Raw genomic sequence first — 18,456 nt, 5'->3', positions numbered from 1 at the left:
ATGTACTTGCAGGTTAGTATTTTATTCCCCTGATTATAATTTAGGAAACTAAAACCCTAGATTTAGTTAATAACCCCCACACACACATACTCAGAGGCGTCATTATTCAGCAACTTCCATTTTTTGAAACAACATCAAGAATCCAGAAGAAAAAAATGCTTGAGTGTCTGAAACTGCTGTCACAGAAACACAAACAAATCCATCTCTTATACTAAGAATCTTTATTAAGAATCAACTTGCTAACTCTAGAGTAGTTCAAAACAACTTTAATTTATCCTGTTTTCCCATCCATAATAGATTAGAAGTAACAGGAAAAACACAGCTAGGGTGAATGGAATAGACGGGAATGAGGGAGTCTGGAGAAACTGTGATACTAAAAGTCTGCACAGGGCACATTTACAGCAGCAAGAAGAGAGGTGTAAGAACTCAGAAGAAGCAACTAAGATGAGATACGTAACTCAAAAATATAAACCAACATCTTAGGCACTCCTGAGTCAGTGATTATAGAAGCATACTCTGGGGCTTCCCTGGTGGCGCAGTGGTTGAGAGTCTGCCTGCCAATGCAGGGGACACGGGTTCGCGCCCTGGTCTGGGAGGATCCCACATGCCGCGGAGCGACTGGGCCCGTGAGCCACAATTACTGAGCCTGTGCGTCTGGAGCCTGTGCTCTGCAACAAGAGAGGCCGCGATAGTGAGAGGCCCGCGCACCGCGATGAAGAATGGCCCCCACTTGCCGCAACTGGAGAAAGCCCTCGCACAGAAACGAAAACCCAACACAGCTATAAATAAATAAATAAATAAAATATTAAAAAAAAAAAAAAAGAAGCATATTCTGGGGCGCATGCAACAATTCTCCTGGTGTGCAAGAAACCAATCCAAAAACCCAAGTTCTTTCCTCATTTCTCAAGAAGTAAAGAATATGTAATGTTACTGGCTTTGATTTTTATGTTAGACTAAGGGACACTTGTCATCTACTAGGTGAGTTACTAAGAACTACTATATTTTGGTATCATAGCACATTATTACAGCTTATGTGGACTCCAAATCAATATTCTAATTATAGCTGCCATTCATAACAACAAAGCAACACTACCACCGAGCACACGCAAATATAGTGTAAATTCCTGCAATTTTATGGAGGCATACTTTATCAATACATCATCATCAGTGTTGCCTTAAATTGGTCATGGTTTTCAACTGTTCTTATTGCTGGTAATCTAGTTTATCAAGACAATCAATATAGCTCATGGTGAGTTACTTGTAATTATTATGTATTTTGGCCTCTAATTTAGACTATTATACATATACTGGGGTCAAATATCAATCATTCTTACCCTTATTGCAAAAATACACATGCATATTATACTCCACCCAGCCCTACCCCCACTACTACCATTTGTTAGTACAGTAATGACACTACACTATTATCAGTAAATTTTTTCACAGTAAGTGGAAAAATGTACAGTAGATGGGCAGTGGAAACTCACACTCTGCTTAAGTTGACCAAGGTCTAAAAACTCTTGCAATCTACTGCCATAGGTAACAATTAACTTCAGTGCAAAAGAATACCTGATGTTTGTAATTATGACACTGGGCCATCAGGATTAAATTATGTTACTTACACTATTCAAATTGTTACCTATATTAAGAAGATAAGAAAAAAAAGTCTCTTAAAAGCTTCCTATACTAAATAGCTCATGCAAAATGTTTTGGTGCTTCAGGTTTTAAAAAATTCACTTACATGGAAAAATGCTACGTAAACAGCATCTTGAACATTTTGAAGGCCTTTCCCATCTTTGATACTTTAAATATCTTTGGTCCAGGAACCATATCCAAAGATGCTAACAATTAATATAGAAATTCTTCTTGTGCTCAGAGCAAACAAATCTGTACATTATTTTTTGCCACTTTTCAAATATGAGGGCTTCTATCAGTTCATCTCACATGGCTGGGCTTACCAAATTAAAAGATCTAAAGAATTCTGAAAGCACAAATTTATACTGCTATAATAAACTATGTGAATAAATTTAATCTATTAAATAAACCTTTTCTATTCCTTCTTTCTCACATACCATCATAAAGGAAAAGCTACCTATGATACGACACTAAAATGCAAATAAACCTGTTTTGTTGAACTGCTGATCTGAAGGGACACAGCTGTGATTTGAAGCATTTGTAAAAAGGCTAATATCACAAGCACCCACTGTCACCTTTGCTTTTTCCCCAATTTCCTCATCTTACTTCTCTCCTCAATCAATCTTTATTTATCACTATCTCCTATATCCTATTCTGCTTACTTCCCTAGCAAAGTAGAACAGATTTTCCTTAGTTAAATGTTTCAATGGACATAGCTCAGAATGGACGCCCCTACACAACCCCACCATAACCATTCCTCCTCAGCAGGACTCTCCAGAACCTGAATGATCCCTATTTAACAAACGTCATTCCAAAGAATTTTGCACCTCTCTTTAAGTAAGCTTACATTTTAATATTTATACATACACACACACAAACACTCTAAATAAATAAGGGCATGAAACTGACAAAGAACTTCACAATAGGCTTTTAGAAAATATAAAGTTCTTCTAGGGCATATAACACATTCTTGCTTATGCAATTTTTCTTGTATTTTATTAAGTGAAGACAAACCTGAAAAGCCATACTGAGAAAACGGTCTGTGTCAACATTACTACAGTAGAGTTCTTTGTCCTTCATTTATATGCTCACAGATTTTTCTAACCCCCTTTAACAGAACATTTAACCAATTTCTGGCCTTAAGCTAACTGCCATGACACATTTTTATACTCTACAACTATACTACAAACTTTGATTAGCCATTCTTTTGAAATCCTCCATTATACAATGCACAGTAGATTCCTAATAACTTTCTTCATTGCAGGATCAGAAAACTACTCGTATGACCATATTTAATATTTAATCTGTTAAAGAAACAACTAAGAAAAATGATCAAGCAACACACGGAAACGACTGTAGTGAGATTTTCCTTCTATACCACACTTACTGTTTTGACATAACATAGAGATTGTTTCATAATCTCTTCTGCAATATAGACTACCACAGAAACTTGAACAAATACACATACACACAAAAACACATGCACAGGGGTAATAAATTCCTGGAGTTCAAATAAAGACACTAGGGAATAAGCTAAAACTCACAGCTAAGAATGGTCATCAAACATGTACACAATTTGAAAATATTTCAGACAACAGGAAACACTGGTGGCTTTTCCATAATAACTCCCAAGAGTACAACATAGCAATTTCTATTTTCTACCACTTCTAACAGTACCTCTAATTGTACTTCAACTTTAACCACAGAATAGGTGGGTCAATAACTACTGCTAAAAACTAAAAAAATATTTAAAAACACAGAACTTATAACTAGTTTAAACTTTTAGCAATAACAATTCTCAACTACTTAACAAAGACAACAGTCTGATACCGAACTTCTTCCTGGGGAAGATTATTATTCTAGCTTTCATAATCTTAATTTATCAACATAGCAAACATTAAAACTGAGAAGTTTTTAAAAAAGAATTAAATACAAATTTAACCAAAGCTGAAGTACCAACTGTAGAACTAAAAGAATTAAGGATCTAACCAAAAACATGTTTCCTTTCAACAAATACCCCATTCTCTCTGCCTCTTATTACTCTAAATTCCTCTTTACTCATAACTGCTAGAATGGAAGAAAATACACTTACTGAGCTATATACTTCTTTCTGGTCCTCTGACAGACTAGAGCCCCTTACTAATCAAAGCCAAAACAAAACAAAACAAAATATAATGGTAAAAAAGCTTTCAATCCCAAACAATAGCTCTCATTTATCTCAAAGATTATGTGATATAACAATAGCCTAAGAAAACAAAGGATTTGGGACAACTCCTTTGGAGTACATTTATAAGGGACTGATCCCATAAACCAAGTCAGGTGAGCAGGAAAAATAGAGACAAGAATTGTGCCATTCTTCATCAGAAATGCAAAAATTCTAATAGTTTGTCTATACTACCTTCCTTCTGCCTTGACAAACTTACCATAGCCATCATGTCTAAACGAAGAAGGGTGTTCTCCCAAAATGGCTTGTCTCTGGCGACCCTTTCCTCTATCTGACACAAAAGTAGAAACATGGTTTTAACAATTTTGACCCAAGTACTTAACAGAGTTCTCACATGGGAAACACCCATTCAAAACATCCATTACAATTCATAAGAGAAATGTGATTCCTGGTTAACGTTAAACATCCATTCATATCCAATTTAAATACAAACACCAAAAGTTTAAGAAAATAATTCTATCTAACAAATTCCACTTAACTTGAGAATATCTTTTTGGCAAATGCCAAATACAATCACACTTTCAAATTAAAGGAAAGAATGGATACTTTTCAGAAAGTGATGTACACAATGCTAGAGTTTGACACTGTACAGAAGTTTTTACCAATACATGTCTTTAAAACAAGCTTTAAGTGCAGTACTTTTGAAAGACAGTACCTGATGCATACTATTAGCTTCAACAGCAACACATTTTCAAAGTGGGCTTCTTTCAAGAAGTTCAGCATAAGCCAACAACAACCTGTATTACATGGTTTCACAATCAGTAAACACAGAGTATTTTGTATGTATATACACATATTTACAAACACCTACTGACTGGAGAGCTGGAAATTTTCACATCACTGGTCCATATTGTGTCATGGACTGGCCATTGTCTATAGACCTTAACACCAGGCAGAACTAGAAGCACTCCCCAAAGTTTAAATATGCCAAGTTAAAGCTAACCAAGGGGGCTACATTACTGGACGAGAGTACTACAATACTCCTAAAGGATAATTTTTATGCTAACTACATTTTTAGGGAAGGCATGCCAATTTTCCCAAATCTGAGACATCAATAAAAAAATTACTTCTAAGTTTCTAAAATAGCACATCCTATGTTAGTAAATTTTAAAAATCATTGTATAATACTTTGGGAAGTTCTGCTGATCAAATTTTGGTGTTCAGTAAGATTTTTTTAAAATGTATCTTAAGAGTCTGATCATTCTCATCTTTGAAAATTCAAAGAGAAAGGCTTTCTACATATCCTTAGTCACCTAAACAAATGAGGTTTATGGGAGATGAGAAATACTTTAATTTTCACTTCAGTCTACAGAAGTATTGTTTTAATTACCTATTCCAAGTTATCATAGCACTGAAAGGGACCTAGGAGGTCATCTAGTTCAACTTTTACTCAGTGTTAAATTCTCTTTACATCATCCCTGAGACCATCAGTTGGGACCATCTAGCCTCTGCTTACCCAACACTGGTAACAAGGTACTTACTACTTTCCCTTACATTTTCAGTTAGTTCTAAATCATGAGAAAATTAATTTCTATATTGTACAGAAATTTGTCCTCTACATATATTCTACTCCATTTAGGGCCTCACAGCCTTACTCATTACTTAGTCTTTCTCCAAGAACCCTTTCAAATGCTTAGGAGTTATTATGATCCTCCATTTCCCCAAAGTCATTTCTTCTCCAGTCTAAATATTCACAGTTCCTTCTTTCCATTACACGGCTTCCAGCATCATCATTTAAGTCTCACTCCTCTTCAATCAATCCAGTCTGCTATTCCATTCTGCTAACATTCCTCTGCTTAAGCATGCCACCAAATGCTAAATATAAGTCCTTATCTGATCTAAGAATCTTAAAGCAAAACCACCATAAAGTCTTCATGGCATAGTTTTACTGATATAGTTAACTGTGTGCTATAAAGGAAAGAGCACTGAATCGGGAATCATAAAATTTCAACTTAACCAGTAATTTGCTATATAATCATAGAAACAATCTTCATTCATGAAATGAAGAAGTTAGAGTAGATGATCTCCAAGGTATCTTTCAGCCAAACATTGTCATTACTTCTCTTTAATAATTTCTCTTCATAATATATTTCTCACAGTAATTTCTCTTCAATAATTCTCTTTATTGGAAGCATTTACTACCTAATATAAGGTCACATAAAGAAGGGTGAGGAAGAGTCAAACACTGAATATATCGGTCTATAAATAGTGGTGTGTAACCTTTCATGGATTCAGTCTGAAATCTGTTGGAAGCTGTGGACCTTTTCTCCCCCAAAAGATGCACACATACACAAGTGTTGCTTAACATTTCTGGAGGGATTCTCTGGAGTGTAGGCTATGAATTCTTTGCACTAAAATGTAATTTGAGTTGAAAAGAACTTTTTGAAATGAGGTTATATTTATAAAATCACTCTTTTTTTGGTAGAAAAAGTTACAATTCAGTATCAACTTGAGTGGAAGCTAAAGTCACTACAAAAACAAAAACATAAACTGCCATATGATATTTGCTATACAGACAAGTATCTATCTGTAAGGAATTAGAAAACAAGAATTCTTCTCCCTTGAAAGCATAAATAACTAAAACTCTGTTTTACCTCCTTTAATTATATTTCCCTATTTAAATATCTACCTTACACATTTCTAAACTTTCTGACTGTAATTCCTTGTATAAAAATCTAAGCTGGCTTTTGTAAAATTCAGACCTTTTAAAAGAATAAACACTATTACAATAAGAAGCATATCTATAAATATTTTAAGAGACATTAAGAGAAATGTAACCAAAACTCACTATTTCAAATGAGTTAAAAAAAAACAAAAAACTGAATATTCAGTAACTGTAACTCAACAGAAGTGAGAGATTTCTCATCAACCACTTGTTCTGTTGTTTGAGTACTAAGGCTTTGTCTTTCAATACTGTATTCAACTGTACCAAGACTCTGCCAAGCAGATTTCTGTGAGTAGTGAAAAATGTGGGGTCCAGCCAAAGCTGCATTACCAAACAAACCTGTTTGCAACCCCATGCATAAGGCAAGATGATTTCCTGAGAACTAAGAATTAAAGGGGCCAATCATCCAAAAGTCCTAAATATTCGAACATGCAAAGGATCACCGCATTGTCTCATTTTTTTCTTTTGGCAAGAGTACATGCACTATGGAGTCCCGACTGCCCAAGATATTTTGGATGCCATAAAAGTTTTTCCTAGTTTACTGACTTCTACAGACATACTCATCCTGATGAGTTTTTCCAACACGTGGTTCAGACACTGATATTGTAGTTGAGATGTAGCCAATACTGCAGCCCCCTTGTTTTTACAAGATCCACATTTTGATTCGTATATTCCAGAATTGCCACACAGTTAGTTGAACAATTTTATCAGTCAAATCTATGCTCATGAAATCTAGCATTTATAAGTTATAGGTGAAAATGCATCTCAAATGAAATGCTCCTATTTTCAGCTTTATCAAGTTTAAATATATTCTGCCTTGAACAGACATGGTACTTTCACCTACATTTGAAATGCCAAAATTTCTAGTTACACAAATTAACATGAGTGATAACCTTAAATTGTTACAAAAAGTGACAACTTATAAACAGCCACTTTACAAAAATCAAACCACACAGAAAATCGTCTTTTACATATAATGCACCTTTTCATTATTATGTTATTCTATTCAATGTCCACAATTGAGGGAAAAAAAAAAAAGGTAAACTTAAGTGCAGCAAGTATGCACCTTTCTAATCCTTTTATCTTTAATATCTGTGTGGATTGGTTGAGCATTATAATTCCCAAGACCTGTAGATAAACTGGCCCTGGTTATTTGTCAATTAACAATTTGAATCTAAGCTGCTAACAGTTACAGCAACGGGCATTAAGATTTACAACATTGTAGATAAAATCTAGTATCCGTCAGTGAAAAGTTTTAAATTCTACAACTGAAACCTTAAGGGAAATCAAACCAATATATACATACAACTTGAATAAATGGGCACAGTCTATCATGGTATTCATCCCATGCAAGTCTGAAGTACTGTTAAGTGTCCTCCTTTAAAAACTTGGGGTGATGGTGCATGCAGTATGCAGTCAAGGTGAATTGCAAGTCTGAGTTTTTCAGAGGGCTTTTTGCTGATGCCGATGTTGTGCGTGATGAAGTGTAGAGTCAGCCTGCTGGAGTCCTCTATCCTTCTTAATGCCTCGTCCAGCTTGGGGGAAAAGTCCTTTCCATAGAGAAGCAGTGTGCAAGTTTGCAGTTTGTAAGTAATATTCTGAATCAGTTTCCTCTCCTCCAAAGAGAGAGAGCTGCTTGGAGAAATGCAAGTCCTTGAACTGCGGGCGTGCCTGTATGTGTGGGCTCCTTGTTGAACTAAATATAAATAACTCAGTACATACCAGTAAGGGGCACTAATGTTCAAGGTTCTTTTCCAGCATTACAAGGTCTTTTGCAACAAAAGCTTCACCAACAAGGTTTTCATCATTGAACTAGCTCATCTCAGGAAAAAGGACTCTAACTGCATGTAAAAATTTGGCAGCAGATGTAAGTACATCTAAAATGCATAAAATACTTACCTCGTCTTCCCAAATACGGTTTAGTGTAGTCCCAACTGTCATTGTCATTCCTAATAACATTTAGACGAGTTGGCTGTTAAGATTAAAAAGAAAGTAAGTTCAAATTATATATCCAAAGCATATATATTTCTTTAGTGAAGTGTTGAAAAAAAAATATTTACCCTTGCGTATTCAATTTTTAGTGTGCAACATCCAGCATATATATCTGCTCCATTGAGTGCTGCTTTAGCTTTCTGGGCACAAAGGACTGATTCAAACATAAGCTCTATTAAGGAAATTTGGTTTAAGGTGTCCAAAATTTATCATTATTCACTCCATAAGAAATGGACTGGAAAAAATGAGAAATCACTTTCTCGCTTCTGAAAATGCTTTACCAAATAAAATTTCTAGATGAATTTTAGTAGGAGAATTTATTTTTAAGGTCAAGGGTACCAAAGAAAACGTAATACAACCAAAAGTACTTATAATACATAAATCCTTCTAGGTCATCAGAAGTACTTTATAACCCGGGGTTTTGGGGTGTGGGAGAGGGAGCATGGAGCATGGCCCCATTCCCTAGCAAAGGCCAGCTTGCTATCTTGAAACAGGAAATATTTTACTCTTAAACTAGGAAGAACAGGGCGGTCCAGTGGTTAGGACTCCACACGTTCACTGCCAAGGGTGCGGGATCAATCCCTGGTCAGGAAACTAAGATCCTGCAAGCTGCACAAGCTGCACAGCATGGCCAAAAATAAATAAATAAAGTAGGAAGAACATTACAAAGAATCAATATAATACAAAAGAAATACTTGATTTTTATATATTTCTGAGAAGGCTGAGTTTATAATCTTTATCTTTCATTTTACTGGTTTTAAAAAATTACTTAAGTTTCTAATTGTTAAAAAAAATCAAACCACAAAATTAGTAGGAAAAAAAAAAAGCAAAAACAACTTCCCAGAGTAAGCACCATTAAGAGTTTGCTGTAGGGCTTCCCTGGTGGCGCAGTGGTTAAGAATCCGCCTGTCCATGCAGGGGACACGGGTTCCAGCCCTGGTCCTGGAAGATCCCACATGCCGCGGAGCAACTAAGCCTGTGCGCCACAACTACTGAGCCTGCACTCTAGAGCCCGCGAGCCACAACTACTGAGCCTGAACTCTAGAGCCTGTGCTCCACAACAAGAGAAGCCACCGCAATGAGAAGCCCGTGCACCACAACTACTGAGCCTGAACTCTAGAGCCTGTGCTCCACAATAAGAGAAGTCACCGCAATGAGAAGCCCGTGCACCACAACGAAGAGTAGCCCCCCACTCGCCGCACCTAGAGAAAGCCCGTATGCAGCAACGAAAACCCAATGCAGCCAAAAATAAATAAATAAAATAAATAAATTTTTTAAAAATTAAAAAAAAAAGCGTTTGCTGTATATCCCAACCTTTTTCTATGCATACACATGTACACATAGGTTAGGTTTTTTTTTTTAATTATTATTTTTTAATGGGATTGTACTATATGTACTATTTTGCAACTTGCTCTTTTTACTCAATGTATAACAAATTTAACATAGGGAAGCAGGTCTTACATAAACCATGACCATTTAAAAGATTCAATGAAGAAAGGCAAGAAATGGTCTATTAACTCCAACGTTTTGATACTTCCAAGCTGTTTACTTTAAAGAGAGATTCAGAAAAGTCCATTTGGGAAAAATTTCAAAAAGGTACAAGTGAACATATTATCAAACAGTGTTATTTTTTCCTCATTAAAAAGGCAAAGCACACTGTAAAATGAAACACTGGACTATTTTATGGTAGCAAGTTATTTTATCAAAAACAGTAAAATTCTCTGTGGGTACTGCAGTTTCATTCTTTAAATGGAAGACAAATAGATATAGGGGACAGTGGGGAGAATAAACACCACTTGTCTAGAAATGATTAAGCAGGAAAAAATAAGATCTATATTACACAGTATTAATACACATCAATAAAAAATTTACAAATAAAGGATATTCAACCATTGCTTGTATCCCATTTCTCTTGAATATAACAATACGTTGCACTTTTCCAACAGGATTGCATACAGTATATAAAACATCCTATGAAGGAAGGAAAACAAAACTTCATCACATTTTATACTTAGAAAAATAATAAAGCTATACTCTATTTTGTTTTACTAAAAAAAAACTGTCAAGATGTCATTTCTATTAAGTACTAATTAAACTTTTAAAAACTGTTACACTTTAATAGATCTAAAGTTATTTCTTCACCTACACAATATACCCACATTAGAGAACTTCCAATGAAACATTTGAAAAACATTATTACTTATTTTTAATCTCCTAAATGAATCCTCAATTTTTATTTTCTTAACAGGTACCTAAAAGAATCTCTGACAATACACAATTAATAAACCAAAGCTGTAATCACTTTGTTTTTTCCCAAATGTGACTCTGAAATGTTTAATACTATAATCGCTTAAATCACAATAATAAATATTTATTAAAAAGTAGTAGTAGAACAACTCAGTATTTATTTTCAAGGACAATGGCTATAGATAAAAGACCCAGGGAAGATCATTTATATTGAGTTAAATTTCACCAAACAAGATGCCTGAATCATCTAAGAGAGAACCCTAAATACCCACTTAGGAACAATTCTTCAACTTTCAAAATTCTGAGTACCTACAATTACACAGCCACACCATTAGGTACTAAGGATACAGTAAACAAATCGGAGTACTTGTACTAGTTATATTCTTTTTCCCAAAACACCAAATACTGTAAATATATTAATACTGTTTATTAATAAGTCTATACATATTACAAAAGTAAATAGATACATAATGTCTAACTAAATTTAAATAGTGTCTTATGCTTTAAGTTTATGTCCAAATATCATATACCCTTACTAGAAGTCATACTAAATGAAGCTCCTCTTATTGTGATATTTTATTCATTACAAAAATCCTTATCACTATCAGAGTGTCCTTATCACTAGTTTATTATTAAACAGCATGTGATTATTATGAAGTAGAAAACTGAACTGGTTCAAGAACATGAATCCTTTTAAATTCTAATATCACTGTTTTAAAGAGTGAAGAAAGGAACTTTTAGGTAAATCAGAGAAGTTTTTAACAAGCTATCTCTAAACAGCTTATAATGATAAATGTACCTTACTGTACTATGGAATTCTGTCACTACCTAGAAGATGCTTTTAATACATGTGCTGGCATATTAGAGAGAGATTTCTTGGATCATTTCCACCAAGTCCGTCTAACGCTTTATTATCAGAAAGAGAGTTAACACTGATGTTAATAAAAAAATTTAATGTGCTTATTTAATTATGACAACAGTGCTTCTGACCTTTTTATAGCTTCAGTGCTCACCATGTCTTTGTTCATTAAACTTGATAGTCAAAATTAAAATTAATTTTAATAATTCTTTTTTAAAAATCCACTATTTTCAAATATCTATATGGCAGTGAAGAAAACTACAGATTAGTCACTCAAGACAAATTCCAAAATCACTTTTAACTTAGTTTGTCTTACTAAAATACATACCACCGTAATTGGATAAAGAGGATTCTGAATTGATAGCAGAAGAACTTTGTTGCCTCCTGATGGATCATCAGTATTTCCTGGCCGAGTGATCCTTTTGCTTGTAGAATAGTTGAAAAAAGCCTGCTGACCAGCTATGTACACGGGTTCATCTGCAGCAAACGTCACACATTCTTTGGCACTATCTATATTCTCAAATTCCACTAGAGCCTGCCGTTTAAATGGCATCATCATCACATAGCTGAAAGGGAGATTGGGAAAGAATAATATAGCAAGTTCAATTAACATTATTTTTCTCAATCAAGTAAAAGCAGACTTTAATAAAAAAGTCTCAAATCATACAGATTAGTAGTCTTCACTACCTGTATCCAAAATTAGTCAACTCTTAAATTATCCACATAAATTGTGGTACACCAGGTAGATGGTACATACTTGAAACCTCCTCCTCCTGTGATTGAAAGCTTTTAACTACCTCATGCCCTCCTCAAGCACAATTCTGTTACCAGTTGTTAATCATGCCATCCAGTTTATTCCTCAGGCTGCCACTTCCAAGCAGCATTAGAAAATACCTAGATACAGAAATCAGCAGAGAAACAAGAAGATCCTACTGTGTAGCACAGGGAACTATGTTCAACATACTGTGAAAAACCATAATGGAAAAGAATATGAAAAAGAATATATATGTATAACTGAGCCACTTTGCTGAACAGCAGAAATTAACACAACACTGTAAAGCAACTATACCTCAATAAAAAAAATTTTTTTAAAAGAAATCAACAGAGATAAAACTCAAGAGAAGGTTAGCAGATGGGTCCCCTCGACAACAGAAACTACCACCTCTATTGAATTTTGCAAATAAGTAAGTGCCACACTAAGAAATGACTACACCTCCATTTGTCTTACTAAAAACAGAGAACCAAAAGACAAAAAGAAGCAACTACAAACAGACCAAATTTCATACAATAATCTCCTCTAAAATTCTTAAATATTTTTAAATATTAAAGAATCCATAAAAAGATATTCACTAGAAAATGGTAATTGTGGACACTATGGCCAAGACAGTGAAGTATTTACTCTTCATTGTATACTCTTTGGGACGGGGAATATATTTTAATACATGAAATGAAAAATAAAGACATGAAGGAAGGGAGGTTAGCGAGAAATCAGAACACATGGATCAGAACAGGGAAACATGTCCTCTATTCACAGGAACAAGGACCTTAAAAATATTTTTAAATCCATGTGCTTTTTATAATAGCAGAAGGCCAGAGAAATAACATCGGGTCAGGTACTCAGAGACAGCACTGCTTCTCAATCAGGCGTCCAGGACCAACCACTAAACTTCAAAACCTAGCAAGTGTTTCTTAGTAAGAAACAGACCACTGTGTAGCCTGGCAAATTATGTAATTTCTTATGAATTTCAGCTTCCTCATTTATACAACTGGGAGGATTGTCGTCAAGATTACAGTTTCTGCACACGTATTGCTTGCCTTGCCTCACTCATCTTTACATCCTCAGAATCTAGAAACGGAGCCTGGCACATGACAGGTATTCAATCACCATTTGTTGGTCTATGAGGCTTATTAGCTCTCTCAACCCACATCATTCAAAATTAAAGAATAAAACACAGAAACAATAACGCCTGGGATTAGTTTATAAATGCAAGATATAAATTCCCAGAGAGAAACATTCGTTTTAGAAACGCAAACTCCTAGCTGAAGTTCTGAAGTCTTGTATACAAAAAAACAGAAAACCCTGGAATCAGGTCTACGCTAAAGAAATTAAGGAATAATAAATATTCTCCTCTCACAAATATGTTGTTTTATAGCTAAATGATATCACCAAGTAAATATGTTAATAATGCCCTTTGGCTCTTTGGAAACACAGAAAAATTATAAAGGCCCAAAAATATTTAAATTCTTTATTGGCCTATTAAAATAGACTCACCTGTTTGTAGTAAAAAGTGCTGTCAATAACTACTGTAAGAAGTAAGCTAGAAGCACAGAGCTAAAAGTTAAACAGGTTACCCAGGAAAAGTGGCATCATATGAAGATAGGGAAGGCAAAATTAGAATGTCACAAAGGCATTTTAGAATTCACTTAAATTGTTTGGCACATAATTTTTTTAAAAATTTTAAAAAGCATTAGTATGAGAAAGACTGGAAGACCAAAGAGAGTAAAAATAAACAAAAAGTCTAAGGAACATGGTAGGTAGGGTGGGTGCTTTCAACTTATAGCTTAAAACATGTTTACTAATTTTTAAATAAAAACAGGAGGAAGCAAGAGATTTACTACACAAATTAGGTCCCAAAAGTTTTATTTTAAAATTTAAACTGGTATAGCTAATCACTACCTAGCATCCTCTCCTTTAATGAGAGGGGAGAAGGGAGGAAAAGAGACTCAGTATATATTTCTAAATATTCTTTTGATTAAATAAAGACCAAAAAAATAGCAATTTTATTATCCTGACAGAACCATTCTCAAGATCTTGTTATAGTTTCTCCTGAACTTCTTTCCTATACATCTAGTTTTTAAGTATCAACTTACTATATATTGAACTTGGTGACTCATCTATTTAAGATGAGCAGCTTCTATACAGTCTTTATAATTCCCTCCCCCCCCAACACCACTAAATAAATCAACAAATAAAAAAATAGGGAAAGGTTCTATAAATGCAACATTTTGAAGCAAAACACCTACTCCTCATAGGAGGCTGTTCAAGGTTCTTTTAGCTTTAGTAGCTAAGATCAAGATCATTCCACACAACTGAAACTCCTATTATCATATTTATGCCAATTAAGCTCGTAATTATACACTAATTTGTTCCGATTATTTCATGACTTTTCCATCCACATAACTACCAATCTTGAGGACAGAACAATGTACTACACAAATTAACTAAATAAAATTCATATATGGAACACATTACCATGGACTAAGTATCGAACAGTATAGAGTCTAAAACTGGGACTTCCCTGGTGGTGCAGTGGATAAGGCTCCAAGCTCCCAATGCAGGGGGCCCGGGTTCCATTCCTGGTCAGGGAACTAGATCCCACATGTGTGCTGCAACTAAGAGTCCACGAGCTGCAACTAAGGAGCCTGCCTGCCACAACTAAGACCCAGCACAACCAAATAAATAAATAAATTTTTTTTTAAGTATATAAATATAATAATAAAAACGGACAGGCCACTCAGAAGTAATTCAAATTACTTACAAACTTAAACAAATAGTTCTATTTCTTTAATCCCTAACATTCAGGTCATGGTCATAATTAACATCAAAATATCAATATAGTTATTATTTCCCTAAAGTTTCCAACTGTATTTGCTCATCAACTTGTTTTCTGACATTGCTTTGGTATTTCTTGGCTCTAAGAAAATAAAACTTAAAAAACCCTAAATATATAAGAACAGAAGAAAGTAATAATTCAGAGATAACTATCTTTTTATAACTCCATGAGACAACGCACCACCTAGAAGGTCCTTATAGTGACTGGGTTAGACTAGTATCAACATGCAAGTCTAAATATAGTCTAAGCAGTCTGCTTCAATACTATGTAACTGTCCAGACAAACTTAACTTCCAATATCCACTCCAAATGACTAAGAAGTGATATAGTTATCTTAGTGATACTTCAAGAAATGGGCTTTTTTAATGCCCGTGTGGATTTCCAATTTGTACCTCCAAGGATCAACAATATGTTAACAGTGGTTTCTGAGGTACATAAGTTAAGGGTAACAAGTTTGCTAAGTCATCCATCTCTCAATGAGGTCACCAAAGAAATTAATTAAAAAGATCCCATGATGGAAGGTAACACAACCCCTACTCCTTTGAAGCAATGATTCCTCTGTTGGAACCTCTGATCACTCCCTCCCCAACTATTTATTCACCATCCTTTCAATACTCAAAACTCCACATAAATTTTTATAAAATTGAAGCAATCAAGCAATCTCAGCAAATATACTGAAATTTCTCTCCTATTTATATATTATGACTTAGTCTGTGTCTGATGCCTATAACAAAAACCCCAAACGTATTCATCAATGGAAAAAATAATAATAAAATAAACTCTAGATTATCCATACTAAGAAGAGAACAGCCAGGCATATTCCAAAAATAATCTACAAAATGCTTTAGAGTGTCTATTTTTGCAGCAGATTCACTTTTCTAATTATGTTTTCCATTTAAGTCAATATTCTTAAGTACACACCAGCTGTGGAAAAAGGAGGAGCCTGAGTGAATACAAAACACAAAAGGAAGACAAGCTAGGATAAAACACTGACCGCTCATGATCTGCATAAGAACTCACAGCAACATGCACCTAAGCAAATAATGCCTACCCTTAATCTACCCACTTTTCATTGCCAACTGATTCTTAAATAGTTCAAAACAAACAAAAAACAAAACAAAACAAAATCAGTATTTAAGTACCACTATTTGAAACTCTGAAGATGAAGGGCGTAATTAACTCAATGGTTTAAAAGCAGCGTTTAAGAAGGAATCATGGATTCATTTGAAAATCAGATGAAAGATGCAATAATCAATTTTACACACAACCTGGTTGAGGAGTGAGAGGGGATCATGGATCCACAAAAATTCATCCATGCATAATCCCAGAAAGCCTCAGAAGGCTTCAAAGATATACAGTCATAGGTAAACAATATATACTATGGTTAAACATCAAGGCTTATAGCAAGCAAGCAAAGTTTGTTCTACCATACTGTTTTCACAATCTGTATGAAGTCCTTATTGGCCTTACCATATTGTCCCAAATTTTTCCAGAGCCTCCACAAGGTCTGCTTCAACCACAGATTCACAGAGTCCTCGAACATGGACAACGGGTGAAACAGAAACTTTATGATGACTTCCACCTGCCTCCTAGCAAGATAAAATAATTTCTAGTTAAAAACTTTAGAAGTCTAAATAAATTGCATCTTTTAGTAAACCCATCTCTGCATTAAAAAGCAAACATTAAAAAAAAAAAAAAAATCCCAAACCAAATTGCAATTCACAAGTTAGCGAAAGGACCCGAGAGTAAAATCACTAATTAAATGTTTGGCATGAAAATTCTGATTTCTTAAAAGGGAGCATTCTCTCTCAATAAGAACTACAGATAAGTTATTTAATAACTCATTTCAACTTCAACTTATATAATATTGTACATCAACTATACTTCAATTAAAAAATAACTTATTTCAACTTCAAGGAAATCTCAGAAAAAACGTCAGCAGATACACAGAGCATGCTACAATTGGAAACATACTTTATATTCATAATTTCACTTCCATAAAAATCAAAATCTCAAGTAGACCAAATGAACAAAAAGTCCCAATTAAAATTTCTTCTTTAATATAAAGATTATATACTTTATTTTTCCTGGAATATCGATTAATATCATATTTTGTCCTTATTTAATTGGTTACCTAGTCCCACAATAATTTGAAGTTACTCAGTACACCTGACAACTTAAATTTATACAAGGTACCATCTTTGCTGATGAACAAGGAGTACTCAGAAATACAAGCCTTGGGAAATTCCCTGGCAGTCCAGTGGTTAGGACTTGGTGCTTTCACTGCCAGGGCCCGGGTTCAGTCCCTGATTGGGGAACTAAGATCCCACAAGCCGTGTGGCACAGCCCAAAAAAGAAGAAAAAAAAAACACAAGCCTTCCTGGGCTTCTGTGAAGTATTGTTATCTTTGAGTATGCCCAGCAAGAAGTTTTAAAACATATGGTCTTAAACTTTATTTTAAAAGGGACTATGTAGGAAAATTAGCTTGAAAATGAAAATAGCTCTCATTTACTTATTCAAGTTCTATTAAGACAAAGATCTGTATTTACAACTAGCCACTGGGCACCTCTCTTGCATCACTTCAGAAATGACCTCCATAAAAGATGAAATCTTGCCGTTTGTGACAACATGGATGGATCTAAAGGGTATTATGCAGAATCTAAAAAACAAAATAAACCAACAAGCAAAACAAAACCAAAACAAACTCACAGATACAGAGAACAAATGGGTGGTTGAGGGGGAGGGATGTGAAACAGGTGAAGGGGATTAAGAGGTACAAACCTCCAGTTACAAAATAAATAAGCCATGGGATGTAATATACAGCATAAGGAATATGGTCAATAATATAATAACTCTGTATGGGACTGATGGCTACTAGACTTATCATGGTGATCATTTCATAATGTATGCAAAGTCAAATCACTATGCAGTACACCTGAAGCTAACATATTATACATCAACTATATTGCAATTAAAAAGTAATTTCTAAAAGGAAAGAAATGAATTCCATGTACAATTCACACATATACCAAAAAAATCTATTAAAGGTTTTTTTCTCCTAATCTAAAAACACAAATGTTTTACCATTAAAACTTAAGAATCATTTTAAGAACATTAAATCCCTTTATGGCTATTTTTAAAGACTCACCAACTTTGCTTTATTATCATAAAGACTGTTAGAAAATACTGTAACAGTCTTGTGCCAAGCCAATAAAAAAATG

At 34.5% G+C, this 18,456-nt stretch overlaps 1 protein-coding gene across 3 annotated transcripts in view; it reads right to left on the bottom strand.

Moving 5' to 3' along the window:
• HNRNPLL (heterogeneous nuclear ribonucleoprotein L like) overlaps positions 1-18,456 on the bottom strand; it is a 38,397-nt gene that overhangs the window by 9,334 nt on the left and 10,607 nt on the right. The window contains exons 2-8 of one of the 3 annotated variants that reach the window (XM_057558215.1): positions 17,785-17,894; positions 16,706-16,824; positions 11,951-12,188; positions 10,402-10,487; positions 8,585-8,681; positions 8,424-8,496; positions 4,059-4,130 (exon numbers count right to left, since the gene is read on the bottom strand). In XM_057558215.1, the coding sequence (XP_057414198.1) occupies positions 4,059-4,130; positions 8,424-8,496; positions 8,585-8,681; positions 10,402-10,487; positions 11,951-12,181 (559 nt within the window). In that variant the 5' untranslated portion in view covers positions 12,182-12,188; positions 16,706-16,824; positions 17,785-17,894. The remainder of the gene's footprint in view (positions 1-4,058; positions 4,131-8,423; positions 8,497-8,584; positions 8,682-10,401; positions 10,488-11,950; positions 12,189-16,705; positions 16,825-17,784; positions 17,895-18,456) is intronic. The other 2 variants (XM_007167139.3, XM_057558214.1) reach the window with 2 other exon arrangements.

This window comes from Balaenoptera acutorostrata, chromosome 12 (assembly GCF_949987535.1).
Source record: "Balaenoptera acutorostrata chromosome 12, mBalAcu1.1, whole genome shotgun sequence".
Classification (NCBI taxonomy): domain Eukaryota; kingdom Metazoa; phylum Chordata; class Mammalia; order Artiodactyla; family Balaenopteridae; genus Balaenoptera; species Balaenoptera acutorostrata.
The sequence above is the reverse complement of the archived record's forward strand: the minus strand, read 5'-3'. Positions and strand labels throughout refer to the sequence as shown.